Here is a 23574-nt window from a genome sequence, read left to right on the forward strand (position 1 = left end):
ATTTAAAATGTGTTTTAAATACTTTAAAGTGCATTGAAGTATTTTTCTTACTCTATGTATAGATTCTGTTTGACCATATTTCTGAGCTTGTATTTGTTTTTGTTCAGTAAATTGTGCTATTATATATAACATGTTACATATTAACTACATAGAGAGAAGGTTGTGTGTGCATGTGTATATGGAAGAGAAGCTTCCTCCTTTACTCACAACAAGCAAAAGAGTGAAAATTTCTTCTCCATGCAATGAAGTACAATGACTTGGGAATACTTTATTGATGAGTGCTTGAATTAAGTGTCTATTTAAGAAGAAGATCATGGGCCAGACTCATTAGTGCTAATGCAGGAAAATTTAAATTATGTTTTTGTGACCTAGCAAGGTCTTCTCTACCTCTGGGAGGTTACTTTAAAGGAGAGCTTCCATGCTGCTCTCCATTAGCAGAGGAACATCCTTAATTTCTTGCCCTCTGTTCCAGGGGAATTATGTTGGAAGGATCTGCTGAGTTGATTCACTAAAACAGAGTATCCTGCAGATACCCTGTCTCCTGTAGCAGCCTTGTGAAAACAGTGTTGCTCTCCTGCAGCAGTAAAATAGTAAGATAAAAGTCATTCTCTTGTTTATCATTAGAAAGTGCTCCCTAATGGATTTTCCTGTAACAACACTGTTGAAGGAGCTGTGCTCACACTATGAAGTACCCTTCGCAATGAATATACAGAACACAGGTCCATTGGCTGATGCAAAGTAATAGCCACCAAACTATATAACCTTCTAAAGCAACTATGTGAATGCAGATTTCATGCACTGGGATTGCAAGAATCAAAACTGTTTTGTCTTTGCACAGACTCTAGCCACAGTCTAGTCATATTTAAGTTTTATCAGCCATCACTTGTTTCTCCTAAGCACCGCCATCCCTTGTGGGTGACAGCTGAGCAATTGCACACAGCTACTGAAGCACTGCATTCTTCTGCTTCTCTCTTTTATGTATTAAGCCTATCAGTAGGGCACATCAGGGCTGCTCTCTTGTTGAGTGCTAGTGGATCCTGTCTTGAAAAGGGGGAACACCATTATATTATTAGGCCTTTTTAACTGTATGCATTGAAAAGAAAAGAACCAAACTAGTCTCCATAATGCCTCTGCTGTTGCACAACATTTCCATATACTTGTAGGCTCATTAGTTACCAGAATTAACCCATTATTCAATGGTTTTCAAAATCTTACCACTACAGAGTGTGGCTGAGGAAATGCTGTGGTGCACCTTTCCCTGCCTCAGCCCCCACTCCCCCTTCCTGCAATAAAACACTGGTAGTGACAGGCTCCTCCAAAATAAGAGAGGAATTAAAATGTTGCATAGAAGCCAAGAGTGCTTCTATGTCAGTTTTCATCCATCTATCAAACCACCTCCTTTCAGCCTCCATTGTGAGGGTAAGGAAGCATGCCCTTATCATAGAAACCACCCTGAAAATCTAGGATGGGGAGAAGCTCAGTTCCCTGCCCAAGGGGATGCATTTGTTTATGTTTTTTTAAAGAGAAAGCTTTCCTGATGTAAAGATAAGTTAACAGCTGTGAGAGCATATTAACAGAAAAGCTGTTATCTTCATTGTTAAAGTGCCATGTGATAAAAGGCCTCTCTTGTAGGTTGTACATCCAGAAGCACTTACCCGGTACATTACTTTTTGTATGCTTTTGGAACCTGGTCCTGAGCTATTGCCCTTGTTTAGCCCCTACGTGATCTAAAGTGATCTCTGTCCTCAGGTAGTGCTGTGAAAATTGAACCCAACTAAATCACAAGATCCAAAAGTTCCAGATTTAGATGAGAAAGGACTTCAACAGAAGGACCTCTTGCTCTGAAAATTATTCCTGTAAGTAGTTTGACTGGTTTCACACTAGCTTCCTCTTCATCGCTATTCCATGACTGTACATAAGCAGCTGATTTTGTAGCTTTCTGCCCTTCTATTATGTCAGTGTTGATGTCCTCCATTTCACCCCCCACACACACCCTTCCCCATCATCTCCTGCTATGTACTATACACTGACTTGAAGTTAAGGTAGCATATTCCACACCTGCTCTATCGTGTGCATGCACACTCATGCTTTCTACTTACTTACTATGTACTTACTATATGGATTTACATATACTGCTAATAGCACAAACTAACTTGACAAAACAGTCATTAACATTTTAAGAACAATTCTAACAAATATATATAAAAGTATTTCAAATATAATTGAATGCAAAAATGCAAGAACATGCTTTCTTCCAAACCCAAACTAAACAAAGCTGCATTGTAAGAGAGGAGTGCTAGCTTTTGAAAGACCCAAGTGTAAATATACAGATCTTCTTGAACTGCTATTCAAGTATTAAGACTCATTTCATATTTTTTACCTAAAAATGACTATTAAGTGGATTTCTGCAGGATCATTTGCACAACTGGACATCCATTCTCATCACACGGACCTTTTGTGATTCCTGCATATGACAATTCCAGTGACTTCAGGAGATCTGAATATTTCTTCCTGAAGGAGTTGGAACAAGCTTGGAGCGATCCAAAAAAATATTGCATGGGAGAGTGAGAGAAAGAAATGCAGGACCTGTTATAGTGAAAGAAGTTTCTGAAGGACATCAAAGCCAGAAGTTTATTCTCATTCAAACTATCAGAAACTTTCAGTCAAAAGGACATATGAGAAGTTATGTCCTGCATATATATGCAGGAAACAGAATTCACACATGCTGTAATCCACACTATAGATTGAAAGGAGCATAAATAAATTAGCAAACTGTTTGACGACAGCGTGCACCATGGTCCAAAGGACCCTTGAAAGATCCTCCCCTCAAAGGTTTTTCCATTCTTTGTCTGCCAGACTATGCCTGTCCATCTCACTGTCCAGAATAGCCCTCCCTGAACTGATCTGCAATGCAAATCCATCAACAATCTCTATATAATTATATGTAAATTATATGTATAATATATATATAACATATATAATATTATAATATGTATTATATAAATATTATCCTAGTTTCAGCTAGAATAGAGTTGATTTTTCTCATAGTAGCTGGTATGGTGCTGTGTATGGGGTTTAGGATGAAAACAATGTAGATAACATCCTGATTTTTTAATTGTTGTTGAGCAGTGCTTACACTAACTCAAGGACTTTTCAGCTTCTTCTACAGCTGAAGATTGTACATCACTTGCTTCACACATATTATTACTATTATCATTATTATTATTATTTCTCTTCCTTTTCTGTCCTATTAAACTATTTTTATTTCAACCTGCAATCTTTTACTTTTTTTATTTTTTCCCAACTCCCTTCCCCATCCCACTGGGGGAGGGTGGGGGGGGGAGAGGCAGCTGGAGCAAACGGCTGCGTGGTGCTTAGCTGCCTGCTGGGTTGAACCGCCACAAATATATAATTTTGTATATTAGAAAAGGCTGAATCCTTCCCAGGAAAGATGAGGAGGATCTATTCAAACAGTTGGAACATGGAGTTTTTCAGGAACAGTCCCTGTTCAGTTTGCATGTTTTCTAAAAAGAAACAGACTGGTACAATTATTTTATGCAGTTCACAACAGGTGAAGTGCTATCACTTCAGCACCAGGTAATGAGAAGCCTTCTAAATCAATGGGATATATAAACTTTACCAGATCAGAAACAGCACTTCTGGACACCACTTTTTTTTTTTTTTTTGGATGCTGCACCCTTCCTCTCAGGGGCTTCTTTTTCAATTAATTTCTGTCTGAGAAGTGTGAATAGCAGCAGGCTGTTTACATGAGAAGTGTGTCCCATGAGACTGATGAAAAGAAAATCATCACTTAATACTGATAGCTTCTACTGTAGCGGAGAAAACTGTTACTATAAATTTCATAATAAAAAAAAAAAATGGAGATAATGACATTCCTGCTTTTAAAATGCTTCCAGATCCACTAAAATGCTGCAGACGAGATATTGCTAATATTATTTTACCACCTTGCCAATTGAAGGGTTGTTTTTCAGTGCAAATATGAAAGTTACAGATGGGGTGGGTAATATAAGCTTTTATTTTGTTTGCCAACACTTCCCATTATAAGACTACTTTCAATTGCTTGCTGTTTGACTTTTGTTTGGATAGTAATTTTCCAGGCCAGGTGTCTGCCTCAGGCTCACTCATTTCAGCTGGAAAGTTGCAGCTACAACTGTTTGGCCACTTCCAAGAATAAGGGAAGAGGGTGGAAAAACAGGGATGATATTTTGATCCTACCATAAAAGCAAAAAATAAAAAGCCATTATGAGAATTTGAGCAGTCCAACCTGCCCCATGGCTTTCAACCTCAGCAGGTGACAGCACTATCACAGATGTTCTTGCTGTTCCTATGAAAAGTCATCAAAAGGGTGCCCAAATTTTGTAGTCTGAGCACAAACAGTTGTATAAATAGACAAACAGCAGTTATTACATCCTCAGAAGTGATTTTCCAGTAATGAACAACTAAGAGCTTCCATCATTGACTCTGAACACATCCTAGAACTACCCTCAGTGGCTAAGTTAGTTACAGCCACACGCACAGGTATAGTCTGGTGAGACCTCAGAAGTCAAGGCAAACAGAACTCCCTCTCTAGTGCTTGTACAGCTGCCCATACTAGGCCCAGGAAGCATGGACAAGAAAGTAATCTGAATGCACAGAGAAAGAGAGGAAACCTGGGGCCCAGATGAGTGTTGGAAGCCAGTCTCTGTTGCTGGGCATGCAGACAGCAGCAATGAGAGAGAGAGCAGAAACTCAAAATGGTGCCCAGGACAAAAAAAGGGAATTGCAGAACTGGATTTAAGAGCAGTGGGAGAAAGTCAGAAGTCAGGATCGGGCTTACAGTGGGATTGCAGGTGATGGAGGCAGCTAAAGAGTAGTTGGGAAAACAGCTGGGGATGTGAGACCGAAACAAGAAAATAGTGGGGTGGGATACAGCACTGACAGAGAGTGAAGACCCACATGAAGGAGAGACAGATTGAAAAACAGTGGAAATGGAGAAAATGAAGACTGGCAGAAAGTTTGGAGTGTAAATGGAGACTGGGAGGATGGCTGGGAATTCTGAGGGGAAGACTAGCTCTGAGTCATGAGAACAAGGCCCCAGGAAAATAAAGATGGAGGTGTGAAAGGCATGGAGTGTAGACAGGACTAGGGCAAGAATGAGCAGGAGAAGACGGAGGAGAACAGGTCATACTTAGGAGGAATGAACACAAAAGTCTACCTCTTCTACAAAATATTCTTCTTCTGTATCTAAGATGTCATCCTGTAATAGTCCTCTTCTGACAGCAGAAGCATAAGAACCTCACAGGCAAACCACTAGAGCTGGGTGAAATAAGGACTAAGAAACTAGTGCTGCTAGGAATAATTCTGTTCTTGGCAAGGACCTGCACAGTGTCCTTAGCAAGGTTAATCTTGATGATTACTTCTGAGGATGTCATAAATGCTGTTTCCATTTTGCAGGAGGGGAAGAAGAGGGCACTTAGTTTACTCTACAACAAAAGCTAGAAGGAAATTGCATTTAACACAGGCCAGAACAAAACATGTTGAAAGATTATTACAGTTGAAAATGAAAGCACTCAAAAGGTATAAAATATCAGAAATTAAGTATGCAAGTAGAGCCATAGCCTCCCCATTACGTACGGATTACAGCGTGGGTAGATTTCATGGCTGTTGTCAGAACTCAGAACTGGCCAATTCATTTGTCTAAATGAAAAAAAGAAATTGCCAAGATGGCTTGATTTCCAAAAAGCTCTGTTAGGACTCAGGAACGGTTCCAACAGTGCTGTGTCTGCCAAACAGAAACCTGCTTATTTTCCTGCCAGTTTATCCACTCAGCTTCCAGCAGCCAGCTTACAAGGCTGCTAGCTTCCAAGATCCAGATTCTGGGGCTTAGACAATGGACAGGCAAGGGGCTGGGGGTGGGAGGGGTGGCATGCCACATCTCTCTGGGCCAGCCATTTGGAGTCAGCAGACCACTTGGGAAAGTGGCTCTGAGGACATGGGTACCAGCTCTTCCTAAAAACGTAGCAACTGATTTAATGTAGTGTCTAATTGATTCTTCTAATGAGTAACACAAAAAAGTAGCTGGCTCAGGGCTGAATAACACATAGATGCCCAGCTCAAAGATTTTGGCTTTCTGACAGCCTCCCAGGTGCAGAGCAAGGCTCTGTAAATCCCACTCTTAGGTTCTCTGGCAGTCAGGATTTCATTCTGAAGTTAGTGCCAAGAAACTTTCTGTTCTGAGATCTTACAGTGATTTGCAAAGAATGTCCTCAAGATTTTGCTTTCATTTAGATATTTATAAATCTCAAAATACCATACAGAATGGACAGCCCTCTTGTATTTAATTACATGCTCATGCTGTTGCATATCTTTGTTTGGACGGTGCTTTTGACAAATCCTCATTCAAGACAGAATAAGGATGCCTCATGTACTGGAGAATTTGGTAAGTAGGCAGTAAATGAGGCAGGGGATTGCAGACAAGAATGGCCAGTTGTATGTGTAATAGAGATAAGCGCTACCCTGTAGAGCCAAAATCTGAATCCACCTTTGCAACAGATCTCTCAGATGGTGCTAATTAAATGACTTAAATCTATCTTTCCCATCAGGTTGCCAAGATGTATAATGGAATGTATTAAAGACAAAGAACTCTTATTTTGATGAAAGCAGTGCATTGAACATATAAACTCTATATAACATCATGTAAACTGGGGGAAAAAAAAAAATCAAGCTGTAGGCATCTGAAATTGAATATACAAAAAATTGTGGATAGTTTTAAGTTTTGTCTATGCCTCAGCTGCCATTTGCCAAAAAGGTCCTTACCACCTTCCTTGGGGGTTTTGAAAAAACTTGTTTCTGAAACATTCTGATATCACAGAGATTATCATCTCAGAAAAACTCATGAGGAAATTGGTAATTACATCTTCAGAATGGAACATGGAGGAAACCAGATACCAAATAGCCCATTAAGTATCACCTATTTTGAATAAACCCTCAGATGACTGGTTTGGGGTCACTCAGGAAGCTTGCAGGAGAAATGAGAACAACCCAAAGGACCCATGGTGTTGTGCATGGGCAATAATCCTCTTTCTGTTTCTCTGAAGAAGAAATAAGTAGAGTGATAATATGAGAAGCTGAACTAAAGATAATGATATCATATATCTTGAAAAAGTCCAGGGCATGTTGAAATGCCTAAGACACTTTTTCTGTAGCCAACTTTTGCTGCCCAACTGCCCAAGCTGAATGGATAGACTGATGGATTGTTCTGTCTGGCTACATTCATTCTGATCATCACTTGAAGAAATGTATCATTTAAGAGGTAGCATTCCTCACCAGATTTACCCTAGTAAGCTTTCAGTGCAATAGCAACACAGTTATTAATTCGGCATTCATTTCTTCAACTGCTTCAATAGATCTGCAATATTATTTTGATGTCAAGCAAAGTACCACAAATGTGAAAAGAAATGGTGACATTAGCTTTTTATGACACAGGATGTGACCAGTGATCCTGTTGGTTTCAGGTACATGAGTTACCACACCTTTCAGAGAACAAATTGCTAGTGTTTTAAGGCTAATCCCCTAACCTCTTGAAATAAATAGCAATTACTTCACTCGAAACTGAAAGCAAGAAAGGGCTAAACAAACCAAACAGAAAGAAAATAAAAGATCAGATATCTGTAACAAAGTAATTTTAGCTATGTCCTCCATTTCTGAGTTCCCAAGGACTTCAAGAATGGTAAAATTATATTTCAGTTCTTCCTACAGGCTCACGTGAAGCTCATTGTTTAGTGGCCCCATTGCTCAAAACAAGGTGTTACTACAATCAGGTTCTGTGTCTTCTGTGTCCTTGTGAATAGGTCTGAACATCACCAAGATCAGAATAGCCTGAACAAAATGTTAAAAAAAAAAAAAACCTGTTCTTGTCTATTGCTGAAGTCTTTCAGGTCCATCTGAACATCCTTGTTTGGGACTATTTGAATAGATTTTAAGCATCCTGTTAGAATTTCAAGTCAAATTTGTTTATAGTGCTAACTTTCTACAGCAGACACTGAAAGGCTTGCTTAATAACAATAAAGAAAGGTGAATGCTTGTAGTTCCTGTCTCTGCTTATTAGTAGAAAGACATGCTTTAAAATTCTCATCTAATTTGTTAAAAGCTAGAAAGGCACCAGCTAATGAAAATGTGGACTTGGCCATCCAGCAGAGAAAGAGTCACCAGTGAAATTTAGGTGACAAAACATTCGTCTACTGTATTGAAAACTGCTCATAGAAAATGTATTTCTGTAAGGCTTCCTGTTGGAAAGCAAGGGGAATATACCCCACAAACTGAATAAAGGAGGGTAAAAATTGAGTCAGAACAAGACAGTGTCTGATTATTATCTGTCATCATTTAAAATAAAAATAAAAATTTCAGATTTTTTGTTTAAGAGTTCATTATCTAACTGACAGGAGAATCCTATGTGTGCAGTTCTGTCTTTCTATAAACCACAAAAGCCATTAGCTCCACTGTAGTTTTCCAAGTCAATCTTACCTTTTACTGTCACGTGAACACTCTGGCTGGTGGACAGCTGGGGCTGAACGAGGACATTGCATGTGTATTCACCCTCATCTACTTCCTTCTGCACATCTGAAAGCTTCAGTGTCCCGTTGTTCTCAAACGCCACTTGGCGATGGTTAAAGGGTAACAGGTTAGAGTTCTTGTACCATTTGATGGAGTAATATGGGTAGCCAATTACGCGGCAGTGGATGTAGGTGTCCCGTCCTGCTATTGCTGTGATGTTTTTCATTGGTCGAATACTTGCTGGCCCTGGAATTGTAAAAATGAACTCTTGAAAACAATTTAAATGTGCATTTGCTTGTGGAAACAGGCGTATATATTTCTGAATATACCAATGTTGTTAACATTTACAAATGCAGCTTACACAACACTTCTTAGTATTTGACAGTTTTTGCTTTTAAGAGCCACTTAAGCAGTTTCCCTAATCTTTATATGCTCTAGTTTTAACTCACCCTGCAGCTTACATACCAATTATGTGGAGATACATATTTGCATTATCCAACACTTGTCTGATAAAATCTTTGCTGCATTACAAATTAAAAGGCAGAGGATGATTTAATTAATGTGAAATACTAACACTGATACAAAGCAAAAACCCTGTTACACATGAGAACGCTGACAAAGTTAGCATTTATTTTGACGTATATAAAGTATAATACCATGAGGATGGGTATTATGCCATGTAGAGCTGGAAATGCAAGCTAAAGTACTGTGTACGTGAATAATTACAATGAATGTTGGACAAGTAAAGGAGGAAGGAAAAGAAAAAAATCATGCACAGTAGGACTAAAGTAAAGAAACTGTGAACTAATAAAAATGGATATAGGAAAAATAGACTATAGAACACAAGCCAAAAGAGATCTTCCAACATTTAACCATATCATACACTTTCTAGATGGGGCTAGAAAGGTGGGGTTGGAAAAAAAAAAAGAGGGGGGGAAGGAGGAACAGGAGAGGGAAAACAGTCAGTTGGTTTTGGCATTCCAAGACTCATTTCAACACATGCAACAATCTTCTTCTCCACTACAATGAGTTATGTGTGTTTTTTTGAGGAGCTGATTTGACAAGCACCTCTTACGTTTATTCGAGCCTGGTACAGGACGACTCCAGCAGAGTTGTTGGCAATACAGCGATAAACTCCACCATCTCGGACCTGAGTGTTAGAGATATTCAGGTAACTGACCACGTTCCCTTCAGAGGTGATAATCTGGCTGATACGATGACTGCCATCCTTCACAATGGGATCTTCGTCCAGTGTCCAAGTGATGGTAGGCAGGGGGGTCCCCTTCACATTGCACATAAGAGAGACAGGCTCTCCTGGACTCACCACTTTCTCACTGAAGGCAGAAATGATTTTGGGAGTTCCATCTGCCAAGGGAAAGAAAAGCAAGAGATGAGTACTTACATGCTGTAAATCTGTTCCCTCTATCCTGAAGCCTAATCACATAAACCAAGATCTTTTTAGAAGAGATGTAAATAACTGTATTCCAGGATGTAACTCTAATCACTGAAGGACAGAAACAAATTTTGGTAGCAGATTGCTTAAGTAATACTTTTCTTACTGCTGGTGTCTTTGTCATCTTCTAAGAACACTTGTATGGACCCCACTGAAGGAAAAGCACTTGAATAGATGGACCAGGGCTCTGCACAGCTATATGAACTGCCAGGTTCTTGCAGAGAGGTGTCAGTCATAGACAATTCATCACTAACAACATGCAGCAAAGCCTTAACATGCTTGGAATTTTACCTCTTCTGGTACATTTCAGGTCCTTTAAAAGTTAAGGATGAACCCTGCTGACAAGAGTTGGGCATAACTTGTATAGGCTAATTTCACACAGCTGTGTCAATTCAGTTTAGTCCTGATCCACAATACCCCATTTAGAGAAGTATTATGTTAAGCTTCTCCTGAATACAGATTGCCAGTAATAGTAGTGATGCTATTTTCTTTCTCTGGTCATATTGTGCTACAGATAAATATCCCTCTGTGATGAAAGCATTCAAATACTTTCTCGTGTGGTCCATGTCACAATTTACTCAGCCTCTGCCAGGTAAATGAATAAAGAGAATGGATGGATACACAGACTTTGAGATTTTAAGCAGGAAGCAGGATTATATAATCACCTAACCAGAGAGCTTGGAGGTGTAACATTTAGGAATGCTGACACTCTGCTATTAGTTAGGAAGTTCTTTCTGACATCATGTAATGCATAGTTGTTCTCCTTTGAAAATTATACTTTCAAAGCTGTGTCTAGAAGGGATTTCATTGTAATTGGGAGCAAAAGTGCAAAAGGCCATGTATCAAGATCAGTAGGCAGAACACTGGAAACAAGCCAGTCAGAAGTTTGGACAACAATGCTGTAGGCTACTGTCTGGTTTTAAAGAACCAAGTGGCAAGTAAACTAACTTCAGTGTTCCTACAGTGTTAGCACCTGCAAGAAACAACAGGAAAAGGCTACTCATTACCTAGAGAAAGGACAAAGTCACTCAGAAACTCACCTTGTTCATGAAGCTTTTTAAACACAACAATTTCAGTTTCACACAGGACAAAGGATGTCAGGACAGGACCGACAAGCCTCACCCTCTGTTTGATGTGCTATTTGTGTGCACTATGTGTTGTCTCCTCACATACACTTCGCTATATGCTACCCATACATTTGGGGGGCTTGAACCATAATGATACCCCTGGAAATCACAATTCTTATATAGAAATTTCAGTGCAACATCACCCAGGAAACTGAGGGAACTGGCATGTTGTATACAAAGCCCTCCCCCCAAAACATGCTGAATCACAGTGAAATTAACAATAGCACAGAAATATTCCTTTGCTTGCCACATAGTGAAAATCGTAAAGCACAGACACTCAGACTGCTGAAAGAACTTGGCATACAAAAGGGTACGTTTCATTTCGTTTGATTTCATAATTTTCTCTTCTTTCCTCCTCTCCCTTTTATTTCTGTCCCATCAATTGTGTGACAAAGTTCTAATTTATTTATTTATTTTCATCTCTGACTCTCTTCCTTTCCTTTACTGTATATTAGATACTGTCATTCCTCAGAAAACAAAGCAGCAGAAATAGGGGGAAAAAAAGCTTTTGCCCTGAAAGGAAACTGACACTGGACCAATAAATCTTTGGGTGTGCACACTATGTACCTCTGCTACCCCTCCCTCTCCCTCCCCCCACCCTCCACCCTTTTTTTTTTTTTTTAATTCAAGTGACAGGCTTTTTTTTTTTGAGATGAAAGCAGACATTATTTTCCCAGCGAGACCCAAGTGTCTTTGAAATCTTTCCTGCTGTTGCTCTCTGATAACCTGCACTCTCTCGACATCATGATAGATTATCAATATGCTCTTTAGGCTTTCTTGTCACAGGAGATGGTTGCCGAGGTAACTCAGCTCAGGCAGGTAATCTCTTCTTTTTCTATAAAGACTCTAAAAATAGTGTCCATGCCACAACTGCACTACAGCCTCATTAGAAAACTGGCTCTGTACAAATTGATTACTTTCCTCACTTGTTTATCACGTGGAGCATTGTGTCAGTAACTTAATATGATCTCCAGGTCTTTAGCCAATATGTCCAACCAGAAAAGGAGATCTTCATCTCTCTCTTCCTGCCTAGAAGGAGATGTTTGGAGATGAACACAGAACTCTTATCTCGTGTCCTGCTGAAAAGCTAGTGTACAAAATCAGCACCATCCCCCAAAGAGAAAGACTGGAAAGACTGTTCAAAATAAGTATTTTTATCAAATTGACACTTTCTGTTAGTTTTTCTTCAGGATGAGAAGGCACAATAAACTCTGCTGACAGCTCATAGGTAGTTACTTCTCTTGTTTAGGGTCTCCTGTCCCTCACTTTACAACAGTGACACCAAAGACAATCATATACAATATGGAGACCAGAATCACTAAACAGGTTGTGACTCACCTTCTAGTACCACCTGAACATAATCTTGAGCAGACATCTTGTCCTTACGCACAAAGCACTGGTATGCTCCACCATCACTCTTAGCCATGCCATCCATAATAAGGTTCTCCCGGTTGACCCCAGTGATCCGGACATTGTTACCAGGGTTGATGATTTCACCATTACGGTACCAGGAGAGCTCCTGGTCCTCAGTTCCTGTCACACTGCAGGACAAGGACACTTGGCTACCAACACTGCTTTTTACTTTCCGTGGACTGATTGTGGCTTTTAGTGGTTCTGAAGATTTAAATCAAAATAAGGGGAGGGAAAGGGAAATAACATTAAATATACATGTACATTTATGTGTGAGTAACATTAACTCTCAGGTAAGAAGAACAAAAATCACATCCATGCCCTTCTGAGAAAAACAAAACAAAACACTACAACAACAGCAACAACAAAACAATGGATTTTTATTTTTTGCTTGAAAAAAACATTTTCATCCATGACACAAAACACAAGTGAAAACCTACTTAACATATGATAGAATTCCCTAGATTATGCCTAAATGAATGGTAGGAACAGATGTGCTAGTAATACCATTTACTGGGGGCTTATCAATAGCACTACACATGTTTTTGGAGGGTAGGACACTATTTCAGATTAGTTCAGTGCGGACTTCAAATTGGTGCATTAGTTGTAATCCTGAAGCTCATCTTCTGTTTTTATTTCCTCCAAAAGTCACATAGTTCACATTGTCTGATGTGAACAATTGTAGTAAATGCCAAGGACCAGGAGATTTTGTTTTTAAGACTGGAAGATCCACACTAAAATGTTATCAGAAGTGTAGCTATAAAGATCTGTGGAATCTGTCCACACCCAAGTGCTTCTTTACATCATTACATTTTCCACTTTGATGTGGGAGGAGTACAGTATTTTCAAGTCATCCTTAAGAAGCTGTAGAACATAAGTAATGCACATTTTATATGGCAGCAAAAAAAAAAAAAGAATGAATGGTGTTAAAGAACAATCATAAATGTAAATGCAAGGAAAACAATCTTTATCCTGCCAATAGTTACTGGCATTAATGAATGCAGATCTGATCTCATGTTTTGTATATTTAGGTTTGACTTCCTTATAAAGATGAGGGACTTGTTTGAAGTGTACATTTATAATAGATTCTGGTGTATGTTCAATACTGCCTTTAAAAATAAGAATGAAATGTATAACACATTTCCTTCTTCACTTGTGGATAATCAATGCTGATATCATCTCTGATACTAAACACATACTATTCTATTTTATTTTTTTAGCCAGCTTACATACATACGTACACATATATATACTCACGCTTATATATAAAAAATTCCTTAACTAACTCATTCACTTTACAGAGAAAAATTTGTAACATGCAAGTTAGAATAAATCTTTAGTGCTTCTCCAATATGTACTGCCAAAAATTACAGGCCAGTTGGGAACAGAGGCCTGGAAAAAAAAACACATGTGGGTCCATGGTCCCCATCATTCCAGATCCCATACACTTATGTAATAGACTTTTCCTCCAAAATGATCCAGATCAGTAGTTAATCTGTGATCACATGCATGTTACAAGTCACTGAATATCCCTATGTTTTTTAAAGAAAAGGCCACAAAGCCTCCAAACTGCCAACAACTAATTAAACAAAGTAGGTATGCTGAAGAGTACCACCACCATCTTAAAGCCAAGATGAGTCAAGAAAGTGAACCATATCCTCCATTATAGAGAAGAGTAACACTTTTTCCCCAACTTTTTCTTCCTGCCAACACTATCCATTAGGTATCTACCCACTGATAACTGCTAATGGTCTGGCTGACCATTGAGTCCATAAGTAAAACATATCACTGGGGTGTGGGGATGCATTCAGTATCACTAACAACACTGTTTCATCATGTTTCTGGACATTTTGACTTAGTGTCACACATGGAAAACTGAATTAAACTAATTTTTATGCATATATGTAACAGCAAAGATCCTTTGTTATAATACATAAATTACTGATCTGTTTTATTTTGCCCAAATCCACTATGTGTAACTAGTGGTGAAGACATTTTAATGGCCTGAACTATTCACAAACTTCTCCCTTTTCAGTTTGCTAGTTGTGCTGTACAGGTGGAAATGTTAGTTCACAAAGCATTATTTCTATTTCAGGAAATAATTTCTTTTTAACAATAGAAGAATAACACTTTTCCAGTGCAGTGCTTCTGAGTAATAATTATCTTTGCTAGAATTTGTGAAACATTCAGAATATTCACACATGAATACTCAACTGAGAGGAGGTATGAGTATTCAATATTACTGAACAGCATGAGTCATGGCAACAAGAGTTTGGCAGCTTTATTCATGAGAACATTTGCAATTTCTTTTTAAGCACCAATTGAAGCTTCTAAATTACATATCCTCTGTGTGATAAATTATATAGCTACATTATAAATTGCATCTGTTTGCACTTATGATCGCTCAATTGTCCAACTAACTCATCTCCACAGAGCCTACTTTCTGATGTTGCACAACTTTGAGAAGTTAAAACATTGCTAAGGTAAAGTAACACAACAGAAGGTTCAGTAAGGCATAGCAACATCTTTCCACATGCAAATGCCCAAGCAGGAGGCAGTCCAAGAGCTTCACTCAGGCAAGGACTTACGTTTTACATATAGTCGCCCTATCATCTCAGCAGTACCATAGTTGTTCCACACCTCGCAGACGTAGTTGCCTGAGTCTGAGGGATGCGTGTTCTCTATCAGCAGACCTGTAACTGTCTGCCGAAACCTGCTGTCAGGCTCCCAGGGAACATTGTCCTTCAGCCAACGATACTTTGGTGTGGGGTGCCCTGATGCTTTGCAAGGCAGCTCCACTCGCTGTCCTGCCATGGCTTTACGGTGGTCAAACCCATCTAGAATAGATGGAGCTGAATTCGCTGGATCTGAAAGAACAAATAGTGGTTTTCAATGGGAGTATTACAATTATTACATTCACTAAGCAATATATCAATATTTATTCTCCTGCCTCTCTGACTCACTAGACCAGTGTTTTATGTACTGCAGTTAGCTATGATGCCCCAGCCATCAGACTGTAATATCTCAGTGGTGGTGGCTGAGATCAAACAGCATGTGCTACTGAAACATCTCATGTCTACTTGGAAACTCTGCCATTGGACTTTTTCCAGATGGCAACCACTTCCCTGGTCATCCTTCATGTCCCCTATCAGAGGAATAGAGAGCCGAAAATATGTTGCCTGACCAATTATGACAGTTATCCCTCCACTACTCTATTAGAACAAAGCCAAAACACTCTATGCTTCTCAGTGGTCCAAAGACTTTGAACTAAAGGAGCGATATATTCCTTTGTCAGGAAAGAAATGGGCAAAGACATGGGAATTTCTATCTATAGTCTAACTGACAGACCAGCCTTTTTTTTTTTTTTTTCCATAAAAAGAGCTTAAGGTGACAAGAACAATTTACAACTTAATACTCCAACTTTCTGTGCACAGCTTACTGAGGAAAGCAGCTCTCATATAAACATGCTTGTTTAACACTGGTATGCATTTATGCATCTCACAGAAGTCTGGTAGAGTACTTTCACAAGATGTGTATGTCCCCCATCAAAAATAGTACTCTATTTGTGACGCCAGCTCTTTTAATTTGAAAACTCTTGGAGAAAGAGGCTGACATGGTTTACAGCTCTGAGCAGCATGATGGAAGCTTGTCCTGGATCTAGCGTGACAGAAATACCGAACAATACATCAACAATTATTCATTAAAGAATTTGCTTATTGCATGAACATATTTTGATAGGATTTTTGTCTCACAGAGAAACTCCACATGCTGATCAACTCTTCTGGCTCCTGTCTGACATGTTGATCTCCTTTGGATATATCTACATAGCAGTTCTCTAGGTGTAGGTGTGATTACAACAACATTGGCGTTTTCTAATGGTCTTTGACTTAGCTAGTTCAGGTACTGCTCACAACAGTTGCAGCAGGTTCCTGTCGGAAGCTGGAGAGATTAAATGAGCAGTCCATGCTGAATCCAAGTGATAGTGTAATCCCTACCTGAGTTAGTTAAGTTTAAAAATAATTTAGCTATATTTTCATGAGCTGTAGCCACACCTGGCAAAATACATGTACTGTATTAGGTATAATCACTATGCATGTTAAACTATCAGTCCAGAAACTAAAATTGTGATGGTAAACAAATGGGCTAATTAAATTTTGTATGAATAACTAAATGAAACTCCAAATGCCAAATTCAATTAAAGATAACCACATTTTTTTCTCCTTCTCTGTGGGTACCACAGTTGAACCAGTGAAGGTAACAACACATTCAGTTTACAGCAATTTACTTGTCAGTCTCATCAGAAACAAGTCAGCCAGTAGTTAAACAGATGATTTTGTATGTATTGGTAGCCACTGGGTCCATATTTGGCATCGAGGAGTTTATTTTTTAGCTTGCCATGCTGTTTATGTCTGGCTTAGTGAGGGCACACTCTGCCAGGATGTTATTGGAAATGCCAATGTCAATTTGACTAATTGATTATTCTTCTCCTTTTCTCCCCTTTGGGGTCATCAGGCATCTATGTTTTCTGTGCACAGATTCCTCTGTTTAGCCTGAGGAATTAACTCCCTGAAAATGTAAGCATGCGAGGGATTACAGCTCTGGCTGTTAGAAAGATTACATCTACATGAAAACAGTTTCTTCAGTTGAAAATAACAATTAAATAATGAAAAAGTAGAAGTGACTTTTAGAGTTATTGCCTGTGCAACCCTACTCAAAAGCTCCCAGTAACATCACATTTTCTCCATATGCTTTTAACTTCAAAAGGCTTTGTGGAGGATATATGTGGTCCCATTTACTATCCTTTAAGTACAAAAATACAAAGTACTATTTGGACTTGAAACAAGACAGGGGAATACCATGCAAGAAACTAAGGTAAGGAAAAGATGTGACTAATAAATACCATGTGTTGAAAAACCCAATTTTGCTGTAGAGAACCACACATGCTTCAATGCTAGGCTCAGGGAAATTGTGAAACCGCCTTAGATAACAAACTGATGGTGCAAACAAATCAGCCATTGCCTCAGCAGAAGTCAGGGAGCGGGAAGGCAGGCAGGCTGCCCCCAGGAGGTGGATACGACGTCAGTAGCCACGATGGGAAGCATGACCCCTCTCTGTAACTGTTGTGTCTCACCCTTCAAGAAAAGCCCACCTGTTCCCAGGTTGTCTGTCCCAGGTCAAAGCCACTTCCCCTTTTTCCTTCTTGAACTAAGCCTGAGCAGGAATAACCCTACCTGAATCCCCATCTGCAGAACAGCTGAACTGAGATTTGCTTATGTACTTGAGAAACCTTGAACTGGTTCTTATAGAGGAGGTATTTCAAATTTATTGCATCCTGTTCTTATATATTGAAATGGATGGTAAAAACATCTCTTTGGGATGTCCCTGGACCAGACTTCTAGTTTGAACTCCTACATACAGTACATCTAACCAACTAAATAAAAAGAAAAAAGCACAAAAGAAATCCCAGTGTCCATATGCAATCACCTCCAATGAGGCAAACAATAAAGTAAAATATCCCAATTACAATATGTAATATGGAGTATTTTGAGTTATTATTTTACTGTGCTTCAGCAGTCAGCAACAAATGACTTCTGGCAAGGACAACACGGAAAAAAATGAGGCAAAATACTGTTGTACATACTAAAACATTCACCTTTGGATCTTCTTTGAAGGACAGAGCAAGAAATTCATTACACTTTCAATATCATGTGGTCTTTTTATTTATTTATTTATTTATTTTTCTTGAGGGTCAGGGGGTGAAAAAAGTTAAAGATTTTAGGAGCTGGAACTCATGGCTTGACAAAATTATTTTTTGAAATGTACACTATAATGAGCATCATAGAAATATTCTTTACCACATTATTGGTCTTGGGTATAGTTTTATTTTGAAAAGTCACATGATTTCAAAGCAATGTTCCTACTGCAAATGAAATTTAGAACTCTGCTTCAATTATAGGCATACTAATTATTCACCTTTGTATTTTCTCTCATATACACACTACCTTCCTCACTCTTTCAAACAATAAAGAAACTTAATTCTTATTTAAAATATGACCAAGAGAACATAATCAATATCCATGACAATTTTTTTCATCCTCAATTAAGCTAAGAATATTTATGGCTGTAAAAGGCAGGCAAAAATGTAGGTCTCATGCAAGTAGACCTTTCACGACTATGTTCATGGATCCTCTGATCTCAGCTCTTGAAGGACTCACTATTTTAAAACAGTACATTTCTCTAAAGAATAATGAAAGAAGAAAAGTAGCATGAGAAGTATTAAGAGACAAACTGCACATAATTGCTGCACTTGTTCAGTAGATTAACAGGACTGGAAATCAGAGCCCTGTATAGATCTAAAAGAGAACAATTAATCCCACAGAATTCAAAAAAGCCAACTATAATACACAGGTAAACTTCCAATTTTGATTTGGTCTGTGGAAGAGGAATAGAAGAGGGAAGTCCGGACAGGGCACATTTTTTAGAGTGCATGTTATGAAAGATGAACAAGACAGAGCTTTCAGTTTTACCCTTTTGTTCAGTGAAATAACTACAAATTTGCCTGTGGTAACCAAGATACAAGCTTGATTTTATTTATGTTACCACTGGCTCAGCCTTAGCATGATTTCATACGGAAGCAGACCATATTATGGAGCCAGATAGGATAGGACCCTGCCTATCCTTATAAGACCAAAGCAGATAGATTATTGTGCAAGAAAAATATTTTTTCATCTGTCTGGAAAAAGCAGAGGCAAGAGTTTTACCCACAGGAGAAAGATATCAAAGGAAGAAACTCCTGGATCTGACCGGTAAGTGATTCTTGAACTTGAACAATGACACTATTTTTAGCATTAGCATATTTAAGTACTGATTTGTGTGTTCAAAGGGCTCCCATATCTTTCAGCAATGATCATATTGGAGGAGGGTAGGAAGTATACTACTAATGCAAGACCTTGTGCCCACTTCTGTCTCCCTTATTGCTCTCAAACAGAGGATAGAGAGTTGAGACTTAATCACTAGGTGCTGTGTTCATTTTGTTTGTTTGTTTTTGTTTTCCTGGTAAAAAAAGCAAAATACAAGAGGACAAGGTTAAAAGGAGAATGTTCACACTGTTAGATTATGAAGGTCACTATACCCTGATGGATCTGTAAGGTTATTTGGCAACTTAATAACAGTGAAAAGGAAAAAGCTCTGTGGGCATTCAGTAGGATGGTGGACATGTCTTCTGTAAGGTAAGGACACAGGGAGAGAGAGGAGAAAGCCTATTGTCAGCTAACTATAGATTCAGGAATACAACTGTAGATTTGCACACATGCAAACATACAGTGCAGTTACAGGCACCCAGCAGGGAGAGGAAGGGAAGATGGAAAATGGCTATTCTTATACAGAGGTATTTAGGAGAGAGCGGCAAACCCAGGCCTAGGGTCTGCTCCTCCTTCTCACCTCACCTTACCCACAACTGGCACCTCTCACTGGGATAAAACGGGGGAATTGGAGCAATACCATATTGACCACCCCATGTGTTTAGTCAGGTGGGGGGACCCTGGCAATCCTTCACACACACAACAATCAGTAGATGATTGGCAAATTGAAAGAAAAATGAAAATACCCTACCTACCTTCTAATTTTCCTACCTTCTGCACAAGGCCATTTGCCCAGGGTCTAAGCTTTGCCCCATGGACAGCCACCTGCTAACCCTCCAGTCTACCTGCAGCACCCTTAGTGGCCTCAGCCAGGTCACATTCCCTTTCTGGCTAGAGATCCCTGCTGGAAGTAGGGGAAAACACTGTTTACCCTGGGGAAGGAGCATTTGAAATGAAAGGGGAAAATTGAAATGCATCTCAGCTGACCTGAAGCTCCTGCAGTGGAAATACCTACAGCTGAGCTAAATACCCTGAGCTCCTGCTGTGGTTAAAGAAAAATAGGCACCGTAGGGCAATTCATCTCACCCCAATAGAAGCAGCTGAAGTAGGCCAGATGCACTACTCTGTAAAGTGTCTATGACTCCCCTTTGAAATCAAAGGGGAAGCTAGGGTAACTAGATACTTTCACTGTGAATGTCCACTTTAACATCCACAGTCCTTTTACAAAGCATGCTAAAAATCACTGTACTAAATGTCAATGACACGCCGTGTACCCTACCAACTCTCTGGAAATATCTACTAGTAGCAGTAAAATTAAAAAAAATATTAAAAAAAAAAAAAAGCGGATTTTAAAGTAGGGAGCTGCAATAAGCTCACTTCTACCTTCCATTTGATAGACAACTTGGTTGTTGGTGCATATTAATACAAGATCAAGATCCTGACATATCAGTTCAGCATACTAGAGAGAGGCATATACAGTATTTATTTCAACACACTATATATATATATATATATATAAAAGGGAGCACCTGATACAAAAAGTCTTGCACTGTTGCTTTGTCGTGTTTCTCCAGTGTATCTGTGCCTTGTGATACATCGGTAGTTGTACAGTCCGTCTTCATTCTGTACATCTAAAATATACAAGGCTCCCGTGGATGTGATGAGAAATCTAGGTCCTGAAAGACACAAGAATTTGCAGTGTTTAAAATACCTGCAGGTTGTTAATGTGTTCTGCTTGCTCACACTGGGGGATGGAGGATGCAGGCTGAAGGGTCCTGAAGGTTTTGTTGCCAGAGTCTAGAGGCTGCAAATTATAAGTCTACAAAGTGCTCTCTGCAAATGCATATAAAGATACTAACACATGTATTTCTTATTGAAAATGTAAGGATCTGTAAGGCAAATGTGAGGAATGAAAGAAAGAAAGGTGTCGTGGTCTACATCACAATCACAAAACAATATCCAAGAGGTATCTGAAATAAAATATAAGATAAAGAATTTAATCTAGTATAACTTAACATCATAGAGTGATATGGTAATTCACTAGCAGAGTTGTGCACACTAGCAGAGTTGTGCATACATACCTCTATCTGTGTATTATAAAAAATATGTCTCCCAAATTAAGGGAGAGAATACACAAAGATGAAACACATTATGATCTAATATTCAGTAATATGCAGTAAGAAATATTTCCTTTTCTTCGGAACTCTATTTGAGCAATGACTTTTTAATAATTAAGTGTAGTCAAGGTGCTTGCTCAAAAATGAGTCAGTGGGAAAGCAATCCAGCAGAGAACAGACAGAAAGGAAATGGTATTATTACAGAAGGCAATCTCCTTTAAATCACAATCTAAAAGAAGTGAAAAAAAAAAATACAACCATTTAATAGCACTGGACAAGACTGACCCTTAGAACAGAGAATATTGAATAACACAACCTCAGCTCACCTCTCTCATCCTTGTATGCATATTGAATTATAAAATAACCATGCTACTTGTCTTGGCAGCCCTGTTCTCCTGAAAGTCAAGGCATAAACATGGAAGCAGTCAGGTCACACCTTCGGAAAAGCTTACGCCATATTGTACATACTCTTCTAAAGTACCTGTTTTATTCTAACAGCATGTGCCATTAATAATAAATATATTAACAAAATAAATCCACAGCATGGAGACACAGAAGATGCTGAGCTACTCCCAGCTGTCAAGGGGGAGAGCTGGGCAAGGGAAGACCCAAGGGAAGAGGTATGACTGGGAGGCAAGTGTGCTTTCCTCAGCCACGAGCTATCAGTGACACTGTACAACACTATATTCCAACCTAGTGGGGGGTTCCCTCTGATACAAAGGCCATACTGATGTCACATGCCCCTGAAAATGCAAGTACTTACATATGGAAAGCTTATGTTTCAAATACAGTTGAGCAGAGTAGGAAAAGCACCTGAGTAGGTAATATTTCACAATTTCACAGCCAGGTATGTATGGCATTGTAAAGGCTACATGAGAAAAACAAAGCTATCGTGCATCTTATATTTCAATATGTTTAGTTTTAATGTTTGGATGAAACAATATACAAAGTTAATAAAAATATGTTGAACTGATAAAATATGTTTTACCTAGCTTTTCAATTACTAGTTATTACAAGTTATTTATTTGCTAGTCTGCAAAATAGCTTGGCTTGACCAAACAAGCTGAGTGCATTTTCTACAAATATCCGGCAACTAACAGCTATGAGCAACCAGAAAACATCCGATCTGCAAGTATTCTGGCAACCAGCTAGTACATCTCTTAACAATCACAGGGCTGTTCTTTACCCCCTGTCAGACGTACAGCACAGTTTGAAAGCCACAGCTGAGGAGAACTCTTCCTCCTTTTAGGGAGGCAAATCCATGTCAGTTCACAAAGAGGTTGCACTTTCTGATGGCAAGAGGATAAATTTTTTTTTGGTTGATTTTCACACTACAACTCCTAGATACAGTGTCCTGTATTTCTTCCTTTCCTCTTCACAGTCCCCATTATGCAGACATAATCACTCAGCCCATTCCACCCTATCTCCTCATAACATAGGTGCTCAACATCTGTACCCTTAAACCAGGTTTACATTCATCCATAATTCTAGGTGAGAAAGGATGTTTAGAATTTTGTTGTGAAAACCCTGGGCTGTTTGACTCCTGTGTCATGCAGATTTTGCACAACTGAAATATTCATAAAGCAAATCTACCTTTGCCAAGAAATATGTTACAAGGGCTAAAGGTAATTAAGGGACAGTTGTCTCCCTTAGTCTTTAGGCAGCATGAAATGATAGCTTCAGGAGAAAGGAATCACATTTAAGGATTTTACTTGGTGTTAATGATGAGTATGTGGCAAAGGCAATCTCTTGCTTCTGTTTCCAGCTGTGTGAGCATTATGCAGCTCTGTATTTCAGGTAGCACAGCCACTTCAGACGTGTGTTTGCCCACAGCAGTGCAACTCGACTGGTAGGGCTGATGGGCCGCTGACTAGGGGCTGTACACACCATGCAGACCTGTCCTCTGGAGCCCGATCAAGAATCAGATCAGGCTTTCCAAGCTAGGATGTAACTCCATTATCAAACAGTACAGGGGTGGATGTCGGTGGAGAAGCTGCTCAGCTGCTGTAACATCAGAGGACCAGGACCACAAGTGAGATAAGAAGGGGCTAACA

At 39.1% G+C, this 23574-nt stretch overlaps 1 protein-coding gene across 1 annotated transcript in view; it reads right to left on the reverse strand.

The window, feature by feature from the left end:
- Positions 1–23574, reverse strand: part of DSCAM (DS cell adhesion molecule) — a 401851-nt gene that overhangs the window by 164756 nt on the left and 213521 nt on the right. Inside the window, 5 exon segments of the mRNA XM_035546056.1 lie at positions 8524–8799; positions 9622–9918; positions 12472–12747; positions 15132–15410; positions 20933–21079. Coding sequence (XP_035401949.1) covers positions 8524–8799; positions 9622–9918; positions 12472–12747; positions 15132–15410; positions 20933–21079 — 1275 coding nt within the window.

Source organism: Cygnus atratus, chromosome 1, assembly GCF_013377495.2.
Source record: "Cygnus atratus isolate AKBS03 ecotype Queensland, Australia chromosome 1, CAtr_DNAZoo_HiC_assembly, whole genome shotgun sequence".
NCBI classification, from domain to species: Eukaryota; Metazoa; Chordata; class Aves; order Anseriformes; family Anatidae; genus Cygnus; species Cygnus atratus.